Below are 21,277 nucleotides of genomic sequence, written 5' to 3' on the forward strand. Positions count from 1 at the left end.
CTTTGATTAAAATACTCTGCACCTTATTAGATAATAATCACATGATTAAGTATAACTTTGATTTCAATAGATCATGGAAATTCTTGTTAAAATAAAACTGAACCATTATTTTGCTTAAAAAGTTCGCAAATGTAAAAATTTTACAGAATTGCTCATCATTTTCATTAGTTTTGTGTAATGATGAGCATAAATATTAACACTGATAAAACTTGCATGATTGAATGAGTGAGAATATAAATTTTAAAAACTTCCAAAAGTCAGCTAGACCAATCTGATGTGATGCAGTCATCTCTCCCAAAAGCAAATGATTTCACAGCCACTTCAGCACAGATTCTTTATTTGAATTTAAAATTGCTTCAACATCTGATAGAAGATCAGCATTTAGTGCCTCCTGTGAAAGCAAGTACAATGAGTGAGTCAACTCATTACCACATGCACAAAAGTTATAATTATTTTACTTAAACCACTTGCAATAAATCCATTAAACTAATGTAACCACAGGGTAAAAGCATCAGTAACAGACAAAGGTCCAATTAAATAAGAATTTTAGGCAGGTAAAACTGATGTTGTTGTGGCCCATGGTGCAACCATCTTGTGTTATCAGAGTGAATTTTACGAGCCAGTTGGTATTTACAAGGCAGTGGTGGAAGGTTATGAGCAGCCACCATGAAGTCAGCTGGTGTTTCATGTTTATTTGAATTTAAAAAGGCTTGAGTTCTAAAAATAAAGGACTTTTGCATATTTCGAAGAGAAAAAGGGAATTTTGTACATTACTCATTCTTTTCGCACCCTATCTGTTACTGAGTATCATCAGATTTTTGGGTGTCTGTTACTGGGGGTCAGACCTTTCTTCAAAATTGTGCAAATAAAATTAGAATTAACTTATTCAGAGGATCCAGAAGCAGCTAAACGTTAGCCGAGATGTAGTTGCATGAGAGAAAAATAGTTTAAAAATCTAAATACATTAAAAGACTCAGAAAATTAAGTTAATCCGAGAGCAATGTCGTAAGCATGTCTATTACTGATGCCGTTACCCTACGCCAAAATTTACAAATAAGGTTCTAAATTTTCAGCTCGTCCCAATTTTTAGTAACTCATTTTTAGATTTTGTAACTAGTGTTTCTTTATTGTTACAAGTTTAGCTGATCGGAACATCTGCCTTTGCACCCTAGAGCCCCTTGGTCACAAAAAGGAGGTAAGCCAGGAGGCCAAGCCAGTAGGCCTTGGCTCTTATGGATTGTTGGACCAGTGAATATATATATCGTATTACCCTGCATCAGTCAAAATGCCACAAAATTTGGGGGATACCAGACTTTCAATAACACTTGCCTGGTCCTTTCCGGCATGCCGGAAAAATCGAAGTTAGGAAAAAAGTTAATACCATAAAAAATATATATTCAGCTTTAAAATGAATATAAGTTCTATACATACTTTATTAGTATTAATAAACAATTCAATTTCGTAAACATATTTACTATTCATTTGTTATTTTAACAAGAGAGAGAAAAATATTGTTTAATAACAAATAATTTTACAAAAATTAAATTAAAACAAAGCAAACATTTAACCAGTAAGTTACCACCCCTAAATCAGTGCTAAAGAATTTACCATAGCTTTCAATAAATAAAAATTAAACTTACATCTCTAAAAGGAAAATAAAATTATTTATTTAAAAAAATTATGAACGAATTGCAGTAACAACGAGTGCTTCTGAATTGATTACTTTATTGGCATGAAATTAAATCTACTAATAATGACCTACCATAAGAAACAAGCACATATTTATGCAATACACAATTTTTTTGAGCAATCACGATTGCTTATTGTTCTCATTTGACTGTTTTGATGTCCTATCTTTTTATTTTCCCACCGCCACCCTCCGCACCCTGTCACCGTCGACGGGCTCCTCACGATGCTGCTCCTATAGCGAAAGCCACACACACGCGCATACATACACAACTACACACACACAACTACCCACACATTCATGCCTGCACACTGACACAAACACATATGCCTACACACATACACATACCCCCCACACATACATACACACATTCATAAACACAACTAACCACACACTTATGCCAGCACACAAACACACATGCCTACACACACATACACATACCCCTACACACACACACATACCCTCCACACACAAACACACACGCTTACATATACACACACACTCGTGATTGTGAAAAACATAATTTGAATTCAAGATGACAAAATTCAAATTAATTTTTTTTTTTTTTTGAAAGAAAGTTACTTTTAGGATTTATTATTATTTTTTCCTTACAGTGGTTTGCTTTCTGGTTGGAATTGAATTGGGAAATTTACTTTTGTTTTGTTGCAAAATAATCCTTGAATTTCCCAGCATGCTGGTCAGCCTCACTTTTTTCTGGCATTCCGGCTAATGCGGGGAAATATGGTATGTAGCTTTTAAGCACAGAGGCGTGCAAAGGCCAAATACAATACAAGTTCTTCTAAACTTGTGAAAATGTGAAATAATTTGCTTCTGTGTTTCCTGTTCAATACTATAGCTAAAGACTTGATGGAAAAAATTCAGGAAATTCCAGAAACTCAATGTCTGGCTTTTGTCGATAACATAGCAATTTATTGGACAGATAAAAATATTGGAAATGCAAATAGCAATGTTAACAAGGTCATGACAACATACCATTCATTCTTGACTAAAGCTGATGACCTCATAATTAAACATAAAGTGCACAGTTTTGCTCACTAGCTTTTTTGTCTAAATAAAACTCTTCTACTCTATACTATTACTAAACTATTAAATCTCTCAGTTCATGTTCAGGAGAAAACTAGGAGCTACTGAATCAAAAACTGAGGAACTCATCATGGATGGCTAGGAGATCAACTTCCAGTGTATTCCCATCCATGGGGTAACAAGATTGGTAACAAGAAAGCCAACCAATTGGCCAAACAAGGATGTAAATGAACACAGTGCCTCTTTGCTCTGCCTTGCAATCAAATTTCTTCCATCATTGTTAGGGATGTGGGGAAGGTGTGGTCCAGTCTTTTTCACATCCCTGTTGCCATGCATCTTTCTTGGTAGATTTTTTCAGCTAATTTCCGAAAAACCAATGGACGCAACTGCCATCAGAACCACCTCCACCGTATAAGCATCACTGACAAGCCTAACTGCTCTTGTTCTTCAGGGAAAACAATGAACTTTTTAACAATTTGTGCCTATATGCAGGGCCTGCACAGGAGGGGAGAAGGGACACTTGTTGGTCCGGGCCCGAGCCTGAAGGGGGCCCAGTATTTCTAAAACTATGCATGAAATATAGGAGTAAACAGTATGGAAGGGACCCGGAAAAGTCATTAAGGACGGGCCCCAAAATTTCTGTGCACATCCCTGCCTATATGGCCAACATCTTTTTACACTTTACCACCTTTTGACAACTGTTTTTCAAAGGGCACTTTGTATTGGGGTTCAAGAAGGGAGATCCACCTGTCCGACACATTCCCCAATGTAAATTTAAAAAAATAAATAATTGTATCAGTCTGACAGCCATATTTATACTACTTCTGCAAATTTGAAATAAATTGCTCAATTTTTACCAGTTATAATTACTTTCTAGCTAAAATCTAGGCAATCCCTTAATTTGCCAGCTATAAACAACTATTATTCCCATTATAATTAGAAATTTTGAAAAAATGTCCTCTTATGCAAAAACAATAATAATAAGAAGAAATTAAATATCTAGGCTTTTGAATAAAACAGAAACTTTTAAATATACAAAAAATTCCATCTCCATACTAGTGAATTTATGTGCTGAAGACTTTGCTTAACCCATAATTTACTATTGTCCTGTATATAGGAGAGCTCCAAATTTTTGCATTTTTGCAAGTAGTTTCATTTTTTAAACTTATGTTTGTTAGTGTTACGAACTGGTAATGATGTACATTGTACAATCACTAGTTCACATTTACCGTAACATAAAAACCATATCACACAGTATTAGCCGGCATAGCAGAAATTAGGGAAGTTAACCAGCATGCTAGAAATTTGAATTTTGCAGCATGCCGGATACAGTGGAGTCTCAAAAATCCGAGTTAATTGAGGCTCATCTCACCTCGGATTACTGAAAACTTGGATTTTCCAGAAAATTCTTCCAAATATAAAACTTACACTACTCGAAAGGCACAAGAAGGAGCACTTTTTACTTATTTACAAGGCAACCAAAATATGCATTTTGACTGAGTTCAAATCTATTTCGACGAGTTTTGTCATGAACGCCTGTATCAATATGCGTCCCTGCATTTTTTAATAATTAGGATTACATAAAATCTATTAGTTGTAGAAAGGTTTCAATTTCATCGTACATGCAACATATGCACGTTAAGTTGTGTACCTCCTTTTTTTGTTTTAAATTTCAATCATATGCTCTAAAAGAGATGTAGACATTTTCTTTGTGGCAAATCAATGTCAGTTTTACATATCAAGTTATTATCTCCAAAACATCTCATAATCTCTATCTCTTATACTCTATGAATATTTCGCACCACTTAGGGAGTGTTGTTGAGACCAACCACTCAATGTATTTTTATTAGTTACTGTACTTAGAATAATGTTTTACAGCAGCAAGATATTTCTATTTTCAGATTTTATTAAAAACCAAATTTTTAGCTACTAAAAAGCATAACTTAAAATATAATTGTATCGGGTTGACAGCCTCAGATTAAGCGGAACCTCGAACTTTCGAGGCTCGGATTTTCGAGACTCTACTGTAATTCAAAGTTCCTTTGAAAAGAAAAAAAAAAGTAGACAGAAAAAAATTGTTAATTTAGTCAAAAATACAAGTATTTAAATTTAAACAAGAAGTGTTATAAAATTAATATGTCTTTGTCATTAATGCAGGTAATTCATTATGGATTCCATTAGAAAGGTAAGTTTTTTCTTTTTTAATTATTGAATAGCTGCATTAAATTCTTTACGTAATGCCAAAATATTTTAATTTTAGGACAATAAATGATCACTTTGTTTAATTTTTTTTTTATAATTTTTAATAATAAGAATAACCTTGTTACTAGATATTTTAACGAAATTAAACTATTAATTATTAAAATTAGATAATATGTGAATATTTTTTATGTTCAACGTGTTTGTTACGTCAAATTAAATACATTTTCCTATCCTTGTTTTTCTAACATGCCGGAAAAAACTACACAGGAGTTTATTGAAAACCTGGTGAACCTCAATTTTTTTGTTATGCTGATTGCTATTTGCTAATACAGGTTTTATATATACAGGGTGTTGCAAAGCTTTATATATACAGGTGTTGCAAAACTAATGAACCATACTAAAAGGGATGATAGACCTTGCCAAAACAAAAAACTTTCACAATGCAATGTGGGGCCAGAAAGCAAACGGCAGCCCTGGAGAGGGTACTTGGTTCACAGAAAGGGAGAGCAATTAAGACCAAGAACAACAATATGAAGACAAAGATCCTTTATTTATAATTTTATAACTACGTTATTTAGATTGAGACAAGTACTGTAACTTCTTCCAGCAGTTGTTGCCCGATTTATGAACATGTCTGGTTACATTACGTAACCAGAGAACCTTTCCCGAAAAAGCGCTGCAAACCTTTATGATATGACATGAATATTCTAACGTGTGCATTGTTCAATGCATCACTGATATAAAGCTTATTTTGCAGCTAGCGGGAATTCATTTCAGTATTTGTAAAAAATAAAGGTTCTTTGTCTTCATATTGTTGTCCTTTTGGTCTTGATTGCATTCCCCATTTCTGCAAACCAAGTACAATTTCCCAGCCTGCCCTTTGCTTTCTGACCCCAAATTGCATTGTGAAAGTTGTTTGTTTTGGCAAGGTCTACCACCCTTTCAGTATAGACGATTAGTTTTGAAACACCCTGTATATATACAGTATAACATCAATTTAAAATATTGATTTAAACGATTTTCTCAAATTAATGATACATTTCACTGGTCCGGATTCAACTGCTTTAAATGTCTATGCTCCTCGATATAACGATATCCTTGATGTAATGAAAACTTTTTCCAATCCCTTGACAATTGTTAAATTGGGGTTATAAATTGTATACATACTTTAAATTCCACTAACCTGTAAACTTGGGACCAAATCTTCAGAATCCATTTGCTCCGGAACCATGTCAAGAGTTGCACCAGGAATTGGTTCCAAATTTAATTCAGCAATATCTAGAATTACATCTTAGATATAAAACAACGAGAAATTAGAAAACTTTGTTCAAACAGAATAAGCAATTACACTTATGACAAATGTTAAAACTTTGAGCTAAAAACTTTGAAATACAGCTTTACTTGACTACCCAATATGTTCCTTAGATGAATAATGTGAAAAAACTAATATACTTAACTGGCATACCAAATTCATACTATGCTTGCTTCAATAGTGTTCATTTATCTATGTACAAACATTTTCTGTAGTAACAGGGGCTAGCTCAGTGAGGAGGGAGGGAGAGTTCTGGGGTGCCCTTCTAGTACACTGAGTTTTGCACCCTGTTGGAATTCTTGGCACACTTATGTGTATGTACAGAAGAAATATCAGGCTGCAGCACAGTATACTGCAGTGGGAAGGTAAAGTGTAGTAACTGCAATTTATGCATTTTTGTCATCTATTGTGCCGCTTTTTTAGCTCTATTGTACAAGCTTGATTATTTGGTTTCCTTTAAAAATAAAGCATGAAAAAAAAAACATCAAATTCCAACATTCTTTATTGTTAGTATGGAATGCAAAATGCATTTCTTTCAAATATCTCAAAACCTCATTTCAGTAGATACTGAGCTTGACCTTAAAATAGAAGTACAGAATGTTTTATAATAACGTTTCTAGATTTTGTTCAATAGACATAAACACACACCGGAAAAAAAAAACTGCCACCTCTATACAGAGACGAGCTTTGTTAATAATTTTTTACACACTAACCAAATGTCAATTTATTTTGAATTCAGGGATTAGAATACTTTACGCCTTTACCACACTCATACAGTCAAGTAGAGCATGTTTAATCGGGTTGTTTAGCAATTGGGCCTCCAATGACATTCCCCCCCCCCCCCCCTTCCCAGCAGTATACTTTCAATGATAACAATTTCATGTCAAACTCAGACAGCATGAAAAACATTATTATTTATTAACTACAAAAAGAGATACTTTCTGTCTTACAGTTGCTTTGAGATGAAAATATTAATGTTACAGTCAAATCTCCCTTAATGGACATTCCCAGATAGCGGACACTCCCCGTTAGCGGACAGTTTCTGAATCCCTAGACCCTTGAGATAGGCGTATAATGTATTTCACTCCTCGTTAGTGGACACTCCCGTTGGCGGACAGTAAATCAGACGAGTTTCGTTTTATTTTTCTGATTCTGGTAAGATTTTGCTCAGCACTGCTTTTGTAGCAAGCATTTCGTCTACTCCGTTACAATGTTCTGGGACTAACCAGTACCGATAACAGGATTAACACCCCTTTTTCTCCAAAAACAGGAGCCTTTTAAGTCGAAGCTTATAAAAGCTTTGTTTCCATTTCATGCACGAAATTCCAGCAAAAAACAGAAGAAAAAAAAGTCTTTCTCCTTTTACACAGTACCTTGCTCTATCAGTTTGCATGAGAGAGAAAAAATACTCTCGTGCAACTTAACAACATCCACTCCCCCCCCCCCCCACTTCTTATATTAGTTTCCTACTAGATTTTAATACGAGAATCCGCGCCACACGCTGATGAGGTATCGGCATAGTATTACCAGATTAAGTGAAAAGTAGCTGATTGTGCTACATTTTGCTACAATCTTAAACAAAAAAGGTGCTGAAAATCAGCGACATTGATTCCATTGTGCTTGGCTGGTTTTGTTCAGCTAGAGGAAACAATTTACAAATGCCTTCCTATTTTATTTTTTAAGGAGTTTCAGCGGATGATTTACTTATTAGTTAAGTTTACTTATAAAAGCAATACTCATCAATTTAGTTTAGAACTACGCACTGTATGTGTAGGTTTAAAATACAAAACTAAAATGCCATTGTAAATTCAGACTCCCCAATAGCGGACACTCCCGGTTAACAGATAAAAACTTTGGTCCTGACGGTGTCTGCTATTGGGATGTTTGACTGTATATTGTCGTAATTCGCACTGCAAGAGAGCGCCTGGCTGGCTGAATGGTTGGAGCACTGGATTGATAACCCAAAGCTTGTGAGTTTCAGCCCCAAGTGTGGCTTTACTTTCCTTCCTCTTTTACTTTCTTTCCTTTCTATAAGTAGCAGAAATATTGTGCCATAGATGAAGCTAGCGAAGACAATGTGAAAGCCAACTGAAAGGAATACTCCTTAGTCTCAACGCAAGATATTTATTCAGAACCATGAATGAACGCTACATCTACTTATGCGCAACTACAGAAAGTGCTGGATCTTTCCAGATTTGGAAAGATACAGAAATTAATAGAGCATTCCAGAAAACACCGGAAACAGTAGAAAAGAAATTTTAGTAAAACTCACTTTACCCTAGTTGAGATTTGAACCTGGGTAGCTTGTGTGGCAGGCGAGAATTCTACCACTGAGCCACTCTTATCCACGGATGGGAAGTACAAACTTTGCTACAATATGTAAATTAGAAATATGTAAATATATATGTAACTAGTCTTCATTGTTCTCAAAATATTCCTAGGTTCTGTATAAAAACCCTCTCACGAGCTGAGCGTGGGGTTTGTTGTGACTTGGCAGCCAGATAGCTCGTTTGGTTGGAATAAAACCTACTTTCATCTGCAGTGTGTGATCAAATCTATGTAACAATATTAACAAATCATTACATTTTGGGTATTTTTAATAATAAATAACATTTATATGATTAATACTTATAATATTTATATAGTAAATGCGATAGTTCGAGAAATAAATATCGAAAATATCAAGGTATTTTCGAATTAAATATTGGATATACAGGTGTCCGAAAAGTCCTTGACACATTTTTAAAATTCATAGACAGGGGTGTTCCGAACTTTGGGAAGGAGGAAATCTTTAATTTGCCAAATGAAGCTTTGGATTTTATCAAATGATGAAGTATGAGCATAAACACATTGATACCTGCATCTAATGAAAAGAGAGCATCATAATAAAATAATAAATGAATGCAATAATTAAAAGCATTAAAAATGTAATTTTTTAAATGCCATCTCCGAATTTGCCAAGTTTTAGGACAAAATTTGCTAAATAAGGACATTTTTGGAAGGTCAGTAACCTCCCATTGGGCCCCCTGTTCATAGAAAAGCAACAAATTGTCAAAAGAATAGGCCAATTTATTGTCAAATGAAATTTCACAAATTTCATACTTAAGTAGGGAAAAGTAGAAGGAAAACGAGCCCTGTTAATATTACTGTTTTTAAACAACAATTTCTTTTGTGACTACTCTAATAATTTTTGGCTATTTTCCAGGGTGGAAACATTTTTTCAAAATTTTTTGCTGGCATGATCTATTACACTGATCAGTATTTTACATTTGTTAAGGAAACAGTGGGCAAACATACATTCTACTTTAAACACATCTACATCATTCATAAGGCTAGTTTTAAAAACTGAATCCAAGACGTTTCTTCCAATGCAGACTCATGCTTCTTTTTGTGTTTGAATGAACTATATTATAGGATATACGGATGACCTGATGATGACAGATATAGACTACTTCAGATTTTTCACCAGATCCTTATATATTATTTCTGGAGCCTGTTTTTTGTTCCTACGCAAGATCTTCCTCAATTCTTGATCAATTTCTTTGATTTACACATCATTTGAAAGTTAATCGTGCAGGCTAATGACGAAAAATAGACCCATGGTCTAAAAAAAAAAATTTGTCAAAAAAACCTGTTTTAAAGCACCGGACTGAGGTTTTCGATTAAATTTATAAGTTTAACTAGCACTGTGACCGACAGAGCTGCATAGATCGATCGGCAGAGCGTTCGAATGGTAAGCAAAAGAACGAGTGTTCGAGCCCGGCCCGGACGATCTTGCATCAAAAAATTAGACAAATATTGCGCATTACATGAACACTTGAAAACAATAAATAACACAAGTGAGATAATAAAATAAACGTGATGGAAACACTCCTTGCTGGAACGAACACTTGATACACCTGTAGCTAAATCGATTCTTAATTGTATGGGTTTTTTTTTCATTTGTTTGTTTTTAAAGCTTTAGCCCCAGTCAGAAAACTAAAGCATAATGCAAGCAAAAATATAAGTATCAGTTTTAAGATTTCAGACCATATGGGATAGTTTTTTTGTTCAGAAAAAATAATAAATCGCACATTGAAATGTCGATTCTTCTGATAACAGTTAAAAACATTTTTACCACAAATTGAAATTATGCTTTTCATTAAGTAAAACTATGAATATTTATTAGAATACAAAGTAAAACATGAAAATAACTAACAACTTGATGGGTAAAATATCATTTTTTTTTCTTCTTTTCGCAAAAAACAAATAGATCGTCACATTTTTACTACATTCGAAAAGCTATGCTTAAAAAAAAACTTAGTTCAACTGATTTTGTATTTTAAACGGCTGGCTAAATGATGAACACGTGCTGCCATCTAAGCCATAACGGTTCAAGCAGCCTTCGATAACAAATGGTATAAATTTTTAAAAATAAAAACACATCTCTTCAATATCTTATATTATATATTATTTCTGTGAATTATTTTTCTGTTGGTATGCGAGATCTTTCTTATTTCTTGAAGAAATTCCCCATTAATTTTAAAGCTTATTGGGCCAGCTAATGACGAAAAATAGACTTACAGTCTAGAAATCAAGTTTTTGGAAACGCCCCTTGCTGTTGCAAAACCTTGATTCAGTAGTTCTTATGCATTTTTTTTTAAAAGTAATATTCTAATAAAGTTTTCCAATTTTTTGCGTCGCTTTCGACAATTAAAAGAAAAAGACAATTAAACTGTTTTTTTTTTTAATAAAGCTTAAAAACACTGGACTTAGTTGTTCAGTAAAATTGATAAGTTTTTTTCAGTAAAGCATTCGGCTATGAACTAGCTGAATCTCGTGCCCGGCATGGCTCACTGACCAAGAAATATTAAGCATTACATGTACTCATAACATACAACAGATAACACACGTAAGGCAATAAAATAAATGCCATGGGAATGCCACTAGATGTTTCGACTTAAGCATAATGTAAGCATAAAAAAAGTATTAGATTTAAAAATTCAGATCTGAAGGGAATCCTTTTTGTGCAAAAAAACTTTTTCACAGTATGCTGAAATGTAGATTTTTCTAATAGCAGTGTCCGACCTTTCGTATAAATGAAAAAACACTATGCCAAGTTGAAATTACGAGTTTCACCCAATAAACCTTTAATTATTTATTCGAATACGATATAAAACAATAAAATTATTATTTACTTCATTAGTAAGAAATCATTTTCTACTCCTCTGCTTTTGGTGGGAAAAAAAAGCATATTGTCTACGTTCGAAAAATTACACTTAAAAAATGGACTCAGTTCAACTGGTTTTGGTTTTGAATTTTAAGTGTTCGATTAAAAGAAAAATATGTGCTGGCATTCAAGCCGTAACAGTTAAAGCAGCCTGCTATAGGAAATCATATCAATTTTCAAAAATAAAAACACTTATTTTCAATCTAATTTATTATTTCTCTACAATATTTGACTTTGTAGTGCTTTACAATTGTGGTACGGAATTCAAGAAGACTACTAATTCAAGTAATAAAAACAGCCTATCCTAAAAAGTACAACTTTTTCTCTGTCATAAAAATTTAATTTTTTGAAGAATAAAGTAAATCCCGAAATCCTGTGGGACTAAATTCTGCGCAGGATTGGAAACCCTATAGATGATGCCACGTATGGAGACACCATATTTTGGTAGAGACGCTGACACATGCGCAATGTTTCATGTTGCACAGTGAGTGCGGTTTAACGCCGAAGAGAAGGTGGTCTTAAGACCCTTTTTTGACCACAAGGGCCCACTCAGGGGGGGGGGGCACTGCTTTTTGAGTTCCTAAAACGGGGAACCACCATTAATATCCAGCGTTATCAAGCCACTTTACAGAGCCTAAGACGAGCAATTAAGTCGAAACAGCAAGGCATGTTGTCCAAAGGTGTCCACATGCGGCCAATGTGGTGAAGACAACCTAGCTGCAGTTTTGGTGGGAAATGTTGGAGCTGGAACATCCACCGTGCACCCTTTCACTGTGCAGACCTTTCACTGAGTGACTTTCATGTTTTTGGACCTCCAAAACAAGCTACTCGCAGATGATACATCGGATACCACGGATATCACATTGGACGACGAAAGTGTGTGACTGGGTTCACCCAGTCCTGGATCCGATAGCAACCTACTAGCTTTTTCAAAGATGGAATTGACCGCCTAGTGTTGCAATGGGATATATATGCCAACAGCTTTAGCGACTATTTTTGAGTTAATAAAATTGTAACCATTACCTTAAGCTAGTGACCAAGTTTCATTTGAATGCCTCTTATACATAAATAAATGGAATATCTATAATAAATATTAGTTGACAAAAATTATTAAAATTGATGAACACAATGGATAAGTATCGGACATGATTTGTACTGCCGCTAATATGAATCACATTTGTTTGAAACAGTTTTGATTCCACAAAACGGATAATTCAATAAAATGGCTACTTCAATAAAGCTGGATTTTGATTTGTTTTTGGCAATTTTATTCATTAAAGAGGCCGATTCATTTAACCACAGATTCAATTAACCGTAATCCACTAGTTTTGTGGGAATGATCCATAATCATCTATGCGGCTTAAAACAATCTTCCTATCACCTAATGAAATCCATTTGCCACATTTTAAAAATTTCCCACAACTAATGACCTCAAACATCTATCCTTACCTTCATCCATTCCCATCAGGTAATCTTCAGGGGTATTAGGAAGACTATAATTGGTGCCCAGACTGAGGCCACTGTCTCCACTCTCTTGGCGGGAATGGAAATCCCCAAGAAAAGGATCCACCGAAGAAGAGTCTGAACCTCGGGGTGACGTAGGCTCTTCTCGTAGTGACTGTCGAATCATCTCCTACAAGAAAAATTGTCAGAAAACATTTTTTTTTACTTACTTCTCCATTGTTTTTACACAGTAAGCTTCATGAGCATAGAATCGTAAAAGACAAAACAAAAAAAAAAAAAAAAAACTGCATCATGAATGCATAATAGAAATTAAATATAAAAACTAAAAACAAGATTTTCCCAAAAGATTAAATTTTGGACAAAAAAAGAGAAAAGCCTAATCTCATTTTTAAAAATATAACAACATATGAAACACTGAGAAGCAAAGGAATGTACGTGGCAAAATTAAAAATTTGGAGATAACCAGCACAAATGGTAGGTGAACCGTTCCTCTGTCTTGGGGCAAGAGATGGTACTAGTAGCCCAGGTAGCATGATTTAGAAAAAAAAATCAATGAAAGCCTACCTAAAACATTATATTTATAGTCGTTTTTAACTCGAAACTTGAAAATGTCCACTTACATCTCTTTGCTTCTCACTGCCTCATATATAGTTAAATTTAGATGGAATAATCGACTGTTTTTTACTTAAAAGCTTTAGCATTTTCATAAAATGAACTAGTGTCAAATTTCTTGAAAATACTCCATTAAACCTACAGCTATGGTGCAAACAAGATGATTCTGGTCTTTCCAAGTGAACAATTTGGTGATGAAATTAATAAAAGAAATGATGAAGATAAGAATAATTAAAATTGCTGGAAGGCAAACATTTGTTGAATGTAAATAGAAAACTGGAAATTTAGCAGAAACACAGTGAAGAATTGAAAAGCATGCTAGTGGGGAAAATTCCATTTTTTCCCCTTTTTTTAATGAAAAATTGGGGAAAAAAATGGAAAATTTGGTTTTCTTAAGAAAAAAATATAGTTTTTTATGTTTTTTTTAAAGAGCATGAAGTGTTAACTATTTAAAATATATATGCAATCCATATTTTAAAGGGTTTCTTTTCTTCCTGACAGAGGTTGAAAAAATTCTTTCTCATTTATATATGTCAATTGTTTTCTTAGTTCAAAATACAAAAATTATCCACGTTGGTCCAATCATTATTCAACCATTTATTTGGGACAGGATGTGATTTTTGTAATTGTTGTTGTCAATCTTTTGGACAGTAATTTGCAGTGGTTTTTAAATGAAATGATTGTGAAATTTTTGAACAGAATTTTTTTTTCTTTTCTTTTTCAATTTTCCATGCATTGAAACAAATGTATACACATATCAAACGGACTTTATTAAACAAAATTGTTTCCATTAATTGATATTACTCATATTATTTGGTCTTGCATACATAAAGTTAGTTGCAGAAAGGAAAGTAGTAAATAATACTTGATGTACAGACACATTGAAATCTTTCAGCATTTATCAAAGCTAGTGACTTAATGAGAGAAACTGAACACAAAAAAATATTTGAAGAAAAAAAGCGTAAGAATGTAAATGTTGTAACTTTCGCAGTTCAATATTTTTGATGATAGAAAGTTTGCAATTTTTTTTTTGAGGTGGGAAATAAACCTTTTCAGACAAAAAAAAAAGCATTTTCTCCCAAAATTTTCATTTTTTTTCCTGACGATTCCATTCTGTAATCTTGACGATGCGTTAAATTTTCCGATCATAACAACGGAAAATTATTATTAAGATTGGAATGTGTGTATTGAAATCACCATAATAATAACAAAAGACCAACTTTTACTAAATATATGTAGTCTGAAATAATGTCTCATGCTTTACTAACATATTTGATTTGAACCACCAATAAGACTACCTTACGGATTACAGAGAAATTAGATGAGAAACAAGAGAAATTCAAAACCAAATTTGACTTTACCTCTCTGAGTATTTCTTGCTGTCGAATACGGAGTCGTTCTCGTTCTAATTGTAATCTCTGTAGTCTCAGCTTCTGCTGCTGCTGCTGGATAGTTTGCGTGGCAAGAGTAGGTAGGGAAGCTGCACTTACGATGCTTGGAGGAGGACCAAGATTCTAAAAAACAGAAAATACAAGGTAAAGAATTTGTAGAAATTGACTTCCTCTTCTACATTTATCATGCTGCTATTCACTGAAATGTGTATGTAATTATTTTCCAAATTATTTTTTTTTTCTTTTCCTTACATAGTAAAAATATACACTCTCTGTAACTGACAGAAAAAACATCTATAGACAGTTCAATACACAATCAAACCTGTCTTACCTCGAATTTTAGGGGGAAAAAAAACAAAGTTCAAGTTATAAATGTTTCAAAATATATAGATTTTTATGAAATTTCAGAAATGAGCAATTTTTTTCCCTTTCTAGAACCAACATTCTATTTTTTTTCTTTTGCAGAAACAAATATCAACCAAAATATTTTCTTTGTGGTTTTTGGAAGTAAAAATCACGAAGTTCACTACTGTTCATCAATAGACCTGCCCACTATTGTCTGAGTGGGTGTAATTCAAAGAAAACTTGCTCATCCAACAAAATTTTCCCTCTTTATTTTTTCATTCCCCCCTTAGGACATAATATGAAAGTATGTTTTCCTGTCAAGCCTACAAAACATAAATAAAACAAACTTCATGCAAAACAATTTGCATCAAAAAAGAAAACTGAATCATTCTAGCGTTCTTGAGCATTCATTCACGATATACAAATAATTGCATGAAAAAAAAGGAGTAAAATAATTGTTTTCTGCTGTTAATACCTGATTTGGCTGCCCAGGAAGAGACACAGAATTCTGTTCTTGAGTAATAATAGAACTAGAACCCAAGATGGACACAATGGGAGGTTGTTGCAGAGCGACAGCTGGAACAAAAATATAGAACAAATAAGATTTCATATAGCATGGTTTACAAACTTTTTATTTATGCAAGCTAGAATCTAAACTGATAATGTTCTCTATTATTTGAGGCCATTTTTTCAGGCATTTAAACAAAGAAAGTATGTTGTAGTCATCATGAAACTTTCTTCTGTATCTTTCTTATGAATTCTAATCCCTCCTCATGCTTGAGGAGAAAGCAATATTCCAAGCAAAAATAAAATTACGCACACACACACAAAAACTTGAGGACTGTCCCAGTTTCCAAATTATTGCAAAAGCAAAGCAAAAAGCGAAAATTGAAAGTTATTTTAAAAGCCTTGCTTGAATAAGCCTTGCTTGAATAATTGCAAATATTTTATTTGTTAATAAACATTGTAAGGCAACAGTTAAAAATTTTTAATCAAAGAGATAATGTTTTCAATCATTTCCCTACAGATAAAATCATGCGAAATACGCAGGCGAGACTATTAGGATTTATCTTTCTTATTGTTGCATTAATGAAGCTATTTTTATTCGCACCAAAAAAAAATCGGCCCCTCTTGGAACAATTGGCACCAAAATTGAACCAACGCCCATTTACATACAGGTTCACATTTATTCCCAATTTCATCCAGAACGTAGCATTACTTCTTGAGATATAGCACTTGCAATGAAAAAGAAAGCACGTCTGATTGCACCACCCCCCTTTTCAGCTAGAGATGCCAAAATAGAATCGGCTCTTGTACCTTCTAAGGGCTACTTGTCGATACATTTCGGTTTGATTCCGTTCATTATTTCTTGAGATATAGCAGTCACAAGTGACGACAAAAAACGTTCTACAGCTCAACCCCCATTTCAGCTATTGACACCAAAATTGAATCAGCACCTGTACATGTTAGAGGCAACATATGGACCAAATTTTGTTTGATTTCATGTGATAGTTTTGCTGTAGAGCCGCCGCAAAAAACCAATCACAAACATACAGACACACATGGACACAGGCAGACATTTTCCAAAAATGATCGAAATGTACTCGGCATACCTCAAAACGTTCAAATCCGTCAAAATTCGAAATTTGAAAATTTTCATGAAACCAATACTTTCTTCTATACATTAGATATTCAGGCACATACACAGTTATTATCCACTGGTGGTGCTGGTTACATCTGAATTTATTAATGCATCTACATTCAAAAAGCATTGTTTTTGTCCAGTTTGAAGAACGTTTTATGACAGTTTACAAATACAAAAGTGACGACCAGCAACAAGCTCTGGACCCAGCTAGACAGGTCCTAGTCAATTTTCAATCCCCAGTGAAGATCAATGGCCCTCTTAAAACTACCTACTCCCTTGCTCATTACCACCTCTTCCAGTAAGCTGTTCCAAGTTTCCACTACCCTGCTATAATAATAATTTTTCCTAATATCCATGTTAGCCTGAGATTTAAATAGCTTAAACAATGACCCCTTGTCCTGTTTTCAGTGATAAACTTCAGCCCCGTAACATCTTTCATTTTAATAAATTTAAACATTTGAATCATGTCCCCTCAGTCTCTTCTTTGCTCAAGTCTGTACATTTTTAGCCTTCTAAGCCTGCAATCATAGTCTAAATAAGAAAGTCCATTTATTAGCCTTGTAGCCGGCCTTTGAACCCTTTCCAATAAATTAATATCTTTCTTAAGATAAGGAGACCAAAACTGAACAGTATACTCTAAATGAGGTCTTACCAAACTTCTATATAAGAGCAGAAGCACTTCTTTAGATTTGTTTGAAATAGATCTATTGATAAACCCAAGCCTCTTATTGGCTTTGTTACTAGCTATGCTGCACTGTTGGCTGAACTTTAAATCCTGACTTATTAAGACGCCCAGAACAGTAACTTTTTCTGCCTGACTAATGGACTGAACCTTGCAAATAATAACTTGTACACTTATTTCCATGCCCTAAATGTAGCACTTGACATTTCCCAACTTTAACAGCCATACCCAATTTATCAGCCCACTCTGCAATATGATCTAGATCATCTTGCAGCTGATTTGCGTGTTCTTCATTTTCTACACTCGCCGTAACTTTGACATCATCAGCAAAACAATTCATGTTCCCAGAAATATTTTTATAAATCTTGTTCATAAAAACAATAAACAAAACAGGCCCTAACACTGATCCTTGAGGAACCCCGCTTAAAACCTCACTCCAATTAGAATAATTTCCCCTTACAACTACCTTTGTTTCCTTCCAGTCAGCCAGTTTTTTACTCAAATGAAAGTTTTCCCTCCTATTCCTATATCAGCTAATTTGCTAAGTAAAGCAACATGCGGTACCTTATCGAAAGCTTTTTGAAAATCAATCTAAACAACATCTACAGGCTTCTTATTGATCAAAGCCATGGTAACTTTGTCATAGAAATGTAATAAATTAGTTGCACAGGTTTATTTCTAGCAGGCGTTTAGTTTATGCATTATGAATGGAAACATAATTACAATTTTTATGTGTTTGACTACTTAACTAATTCGATAAAATAAAGTAATATTTTATCATAAATGAAGAAGAGTTTAAGTAAGCACTGAAATGTTTCCAACACAACTAAATTCGTGTATGCACAAAGCTTTTTAGGGGCAAATTAATGATTTTTTTTAACCCCGTCAGCCATCCTGGTATGCAGAACATAAATTTATTCAGAAGAAAGTTTTCCATCTGTTCATACTAAGGGTGCCATGAAGTGCTTCGAGCAAATTCAATCTCTAGTGCATACAACCTAGAAAGTCACATTTTTGAACAATATACTTCAAACAAAATTCAAAATAAATTTTATCATGAACACTGTAGCCTGATAATTTTAAAATACAAAAATGTAGTTAAGTATTTGCCATGCATTGGTAGTTTTATAAAAAATGCGGCCAAGTTTGAGATTTTCTTTCTTTCGTTTATTTATTTTTTTCCTGGTAGATATTTTTTATAAATTTAAAAGATAAAGCTACAGTTGATAAATTCAGATCATGGAAATCAAAGCACATTAAAGAAAGATAAGGAACAAAAAATGATGTCTTACGTATTCGGGGATCGTACCAGCTAGTGGTACGTGACTTGTGGTTGATGAAATATACCTCCCCCTCAGCTGTTGTGGCCTGCTCCCAACCATCAGGGAGAGGTCCTAGAGTCTGAAGGTTGAGGATGGATGAGGCAGGGCTAGTGCCAGGGCTAGAACATGTGACACCTGAGGAATTGGAGAGGGAGCCTGCACTTAGTTTCTTTCTAGGATCCTCCCAAGTAGTAGTCTGAGTCAGGTGACTAAAAGAAAGATCACAATGTTAGTCCAAGTCTACCACACAAGATAACTTAGGTAATAACATCACACTTCCAACTTTAGAAATCAAAGAGAGACTAACACTATTTTCATATAATAATAATAAAATAAAATAAATATAATCAAAACAAATTTAGAAAACATAGAGGAGGTAACAGTCTAATTAGGAGGCAAGTAACATTGAAGGGTTTTAGGCATTGAAGTGTTAGTTTAGCCATCCTGAAACCTGTAAAGTAACCACTTTGAATAGCAAATTGTATTAGTTCGTTTCTTGCTCCAAAAAAGGACCAGACCTAAATGAGAACCTGTAAAAGGATTAGAGAAGCCAGGGGTTGGAAGTAGCATGCTACAAGTAACGACGCTACTGCAGTAGCTACTTTTTTAAGTAGTTTGTAGTGTAGCACACTGCTTTTTTTAAAAAGTAGTGTAGCAAGTAGTTCGATACAAAAAAACAGTAGTTGGTAGCGATTTCTGGAAACTACTTTTTAATTAACTTTTAAAAAAAGAATCAAGGTTCAAACGAATTTGACTGACGAAAATTTTACTGCAATGAGAAATAAGAGTCATAAAAATACAAGCCATCACAATGATACGAATATCATTTTGAAGCCATATGTTCTGTTTGACGCCATTTGTTTGTTTGCTATTATAATTTCTTTATTTTGCTAACATTTGTATTGAATAGAGCTTGACTTAAAAGGAAAAGTAGCTGAATTAGCGATAACCGCCAAGTTAGTTACTCCTTTGTTTTTTGGCTGCCAAGAATGTCTCATGGATGAATGTTTTAGATTTCAAAGAGATTATTGTTCCAATACTGTAAAAGCACTTATTTTTGAGAAAATGAAGATATTGGTAATTTTACGAGTTGAAAATTTAGTTAATTTCATATGAACACAGACCGAAAGTTAAAAAAAAAAATATTTCGTGAGGCTTAAATTTTCGTGATTACGACGGGCATACAAAGTATTGCAAAAATAAGTGCTTTTACAGTATTCACCAAATAAAGAAGCTATTGTAAATGTTATAAAAGTAGATGATATTGAACTGCTCTGGCCGGCTTACAATAAGTAAGAGCATTACCGTGTTATATAATATCAGCGTTATGATAACAAACATTTTTGGGGAAAAAAAAGAAAAAAAAATAGATAATTCTTAGTAATATCCTATGTTCATATGAACTAATTTATCAATCTAAATGTTTTTCCATTCACTCCTCTTACGGCGTGTGCGGATTAGGATGTCTTAAAAAATCGAAAGTTGATTTTTCAAGTTGCACACCCTCTTATATGTTTATTTTTACATCAAAACAATTGTAAACAAAATTTCTATAATTTAAACAACGGGAATCAGAACCGACTTCCGTCAGAAAGTGTGAACCAGCACTTGTAATGCTAGGTCAAAAAAAAAAAAAACATTTTTTAGAAACTTGAAATTTCTGTTGATAAAATGTTGCCCCCCCCCCTCCCCCCATGCCCCACAAAAGCATTTACAGGCTCCGCAGACAGTTTTTAAAAAAATAGCAGGAAAAATAGAAGCAAAAATTTCAAAAATAGGAAAAAATAGGAAAATTATGCTTAAAAAAATAGGAACAAAAAAAAGAAATACAATGTTTTAAAAAAGGAAGAAAAATGCAACTATAATATCCTAATTACAAATGTAACTATGAAAAAAGAGCTGCAAAGCTGTTCCATGTTTATGAAACATTTTTTTAAAATTAATGTTAAGAATTAGAAATTTTATTCAAGATAAAAATGACAGGAAATTGTTTTGCTTAAGAAAATGCTTTTCTTATATATTTCAATTAGCTATTAGCAGAAAGCTTTAGGATGCAGATGATATTTCTTTGGTGCTTTCTCCTTCTCATATCCATCAAAAATGACAATAGCTTACTCATATTTGAATAAATTATTTCAGAAAGGGCATAAGTCACTTTTTTTTTTTCAAAATTAAGTTAACTGTGGTTTTACAATATTTGTATGTAGAGAAATCGATTAATGTAGCAGGGAAGTCAATCCTTGTACAGCAAAGTATTCTACTAAGGGGTCACATTTTTCAGTTAGTTCAGAAAGGGCACAAGTCCCAGACTTTGCACTAAACGTGAATGAAGGAATAGTAATACGCAATGTGAATATGGCAA

The 21,277-nt window shown here is 33.7% G+C and overlaps 1 protein-coding gene across 1 annotated transcript in view; it reads right to left on the reverse strand.

The window, feature by feature from the left end:
- Window positions 1–273: 273 nt before the first annotated feature.
- LOC129224408 (transcriptional coactivator YAP1-like) overlaps window positions 274–21,277 on the reverse strand; it is a 62,453-nt gene continuing 41,449 nt past the window's right edge. Inside the window, exons 2-9 of the mRNA XM_054858859.1 lie at window positions 18,886–19,124; window positions 15,793–15,842; window positions 15,401–15,418; window positions 14,877–15,044; window positions 13,386–13,409; window positions 12,898–13,087; window positions 6,117–6,226; window positions 274–391 (exon numbers count right to left, since the gene is read on the reverse strand). Coding sequence (XP_054714834.1) covers window positions 311–391; window positions 6,117–6,226; window positions 12,898–13,087; window positions 13,386–13,409; window positions 14,877–15,044; window positions 15,401–15,418; window positions 15,793–15,842; window positions 18,886–19,124 — 880 coding nt within the window. The 3' untranslated portion in view covers window positions 274–310. The remainder of the gene's footprint in view (window positions 392–6,116; window positions 6,227–12,897; window positions 13,088–13,385; window positions 13,410–14,876; window positions 15,045–15,400; window positions 15,419–15,792; window positions 15,843–18,885; window positions 19,125–21,277) is intronic.

This window comes from Uloborus diversus, chromosome 1, assembly GCF_026930045.1.
Source record: "Uloborus diversus isolate 005 chromosome 1, Udiv.v.3.1, whole genome shotgun sequence".
Lineage (NCBI taxonomy): Eukaryota > Metazoa > Arthropoda > Arachnida > Araneae > Uloboridae > Uloborus > Uloborus diversus.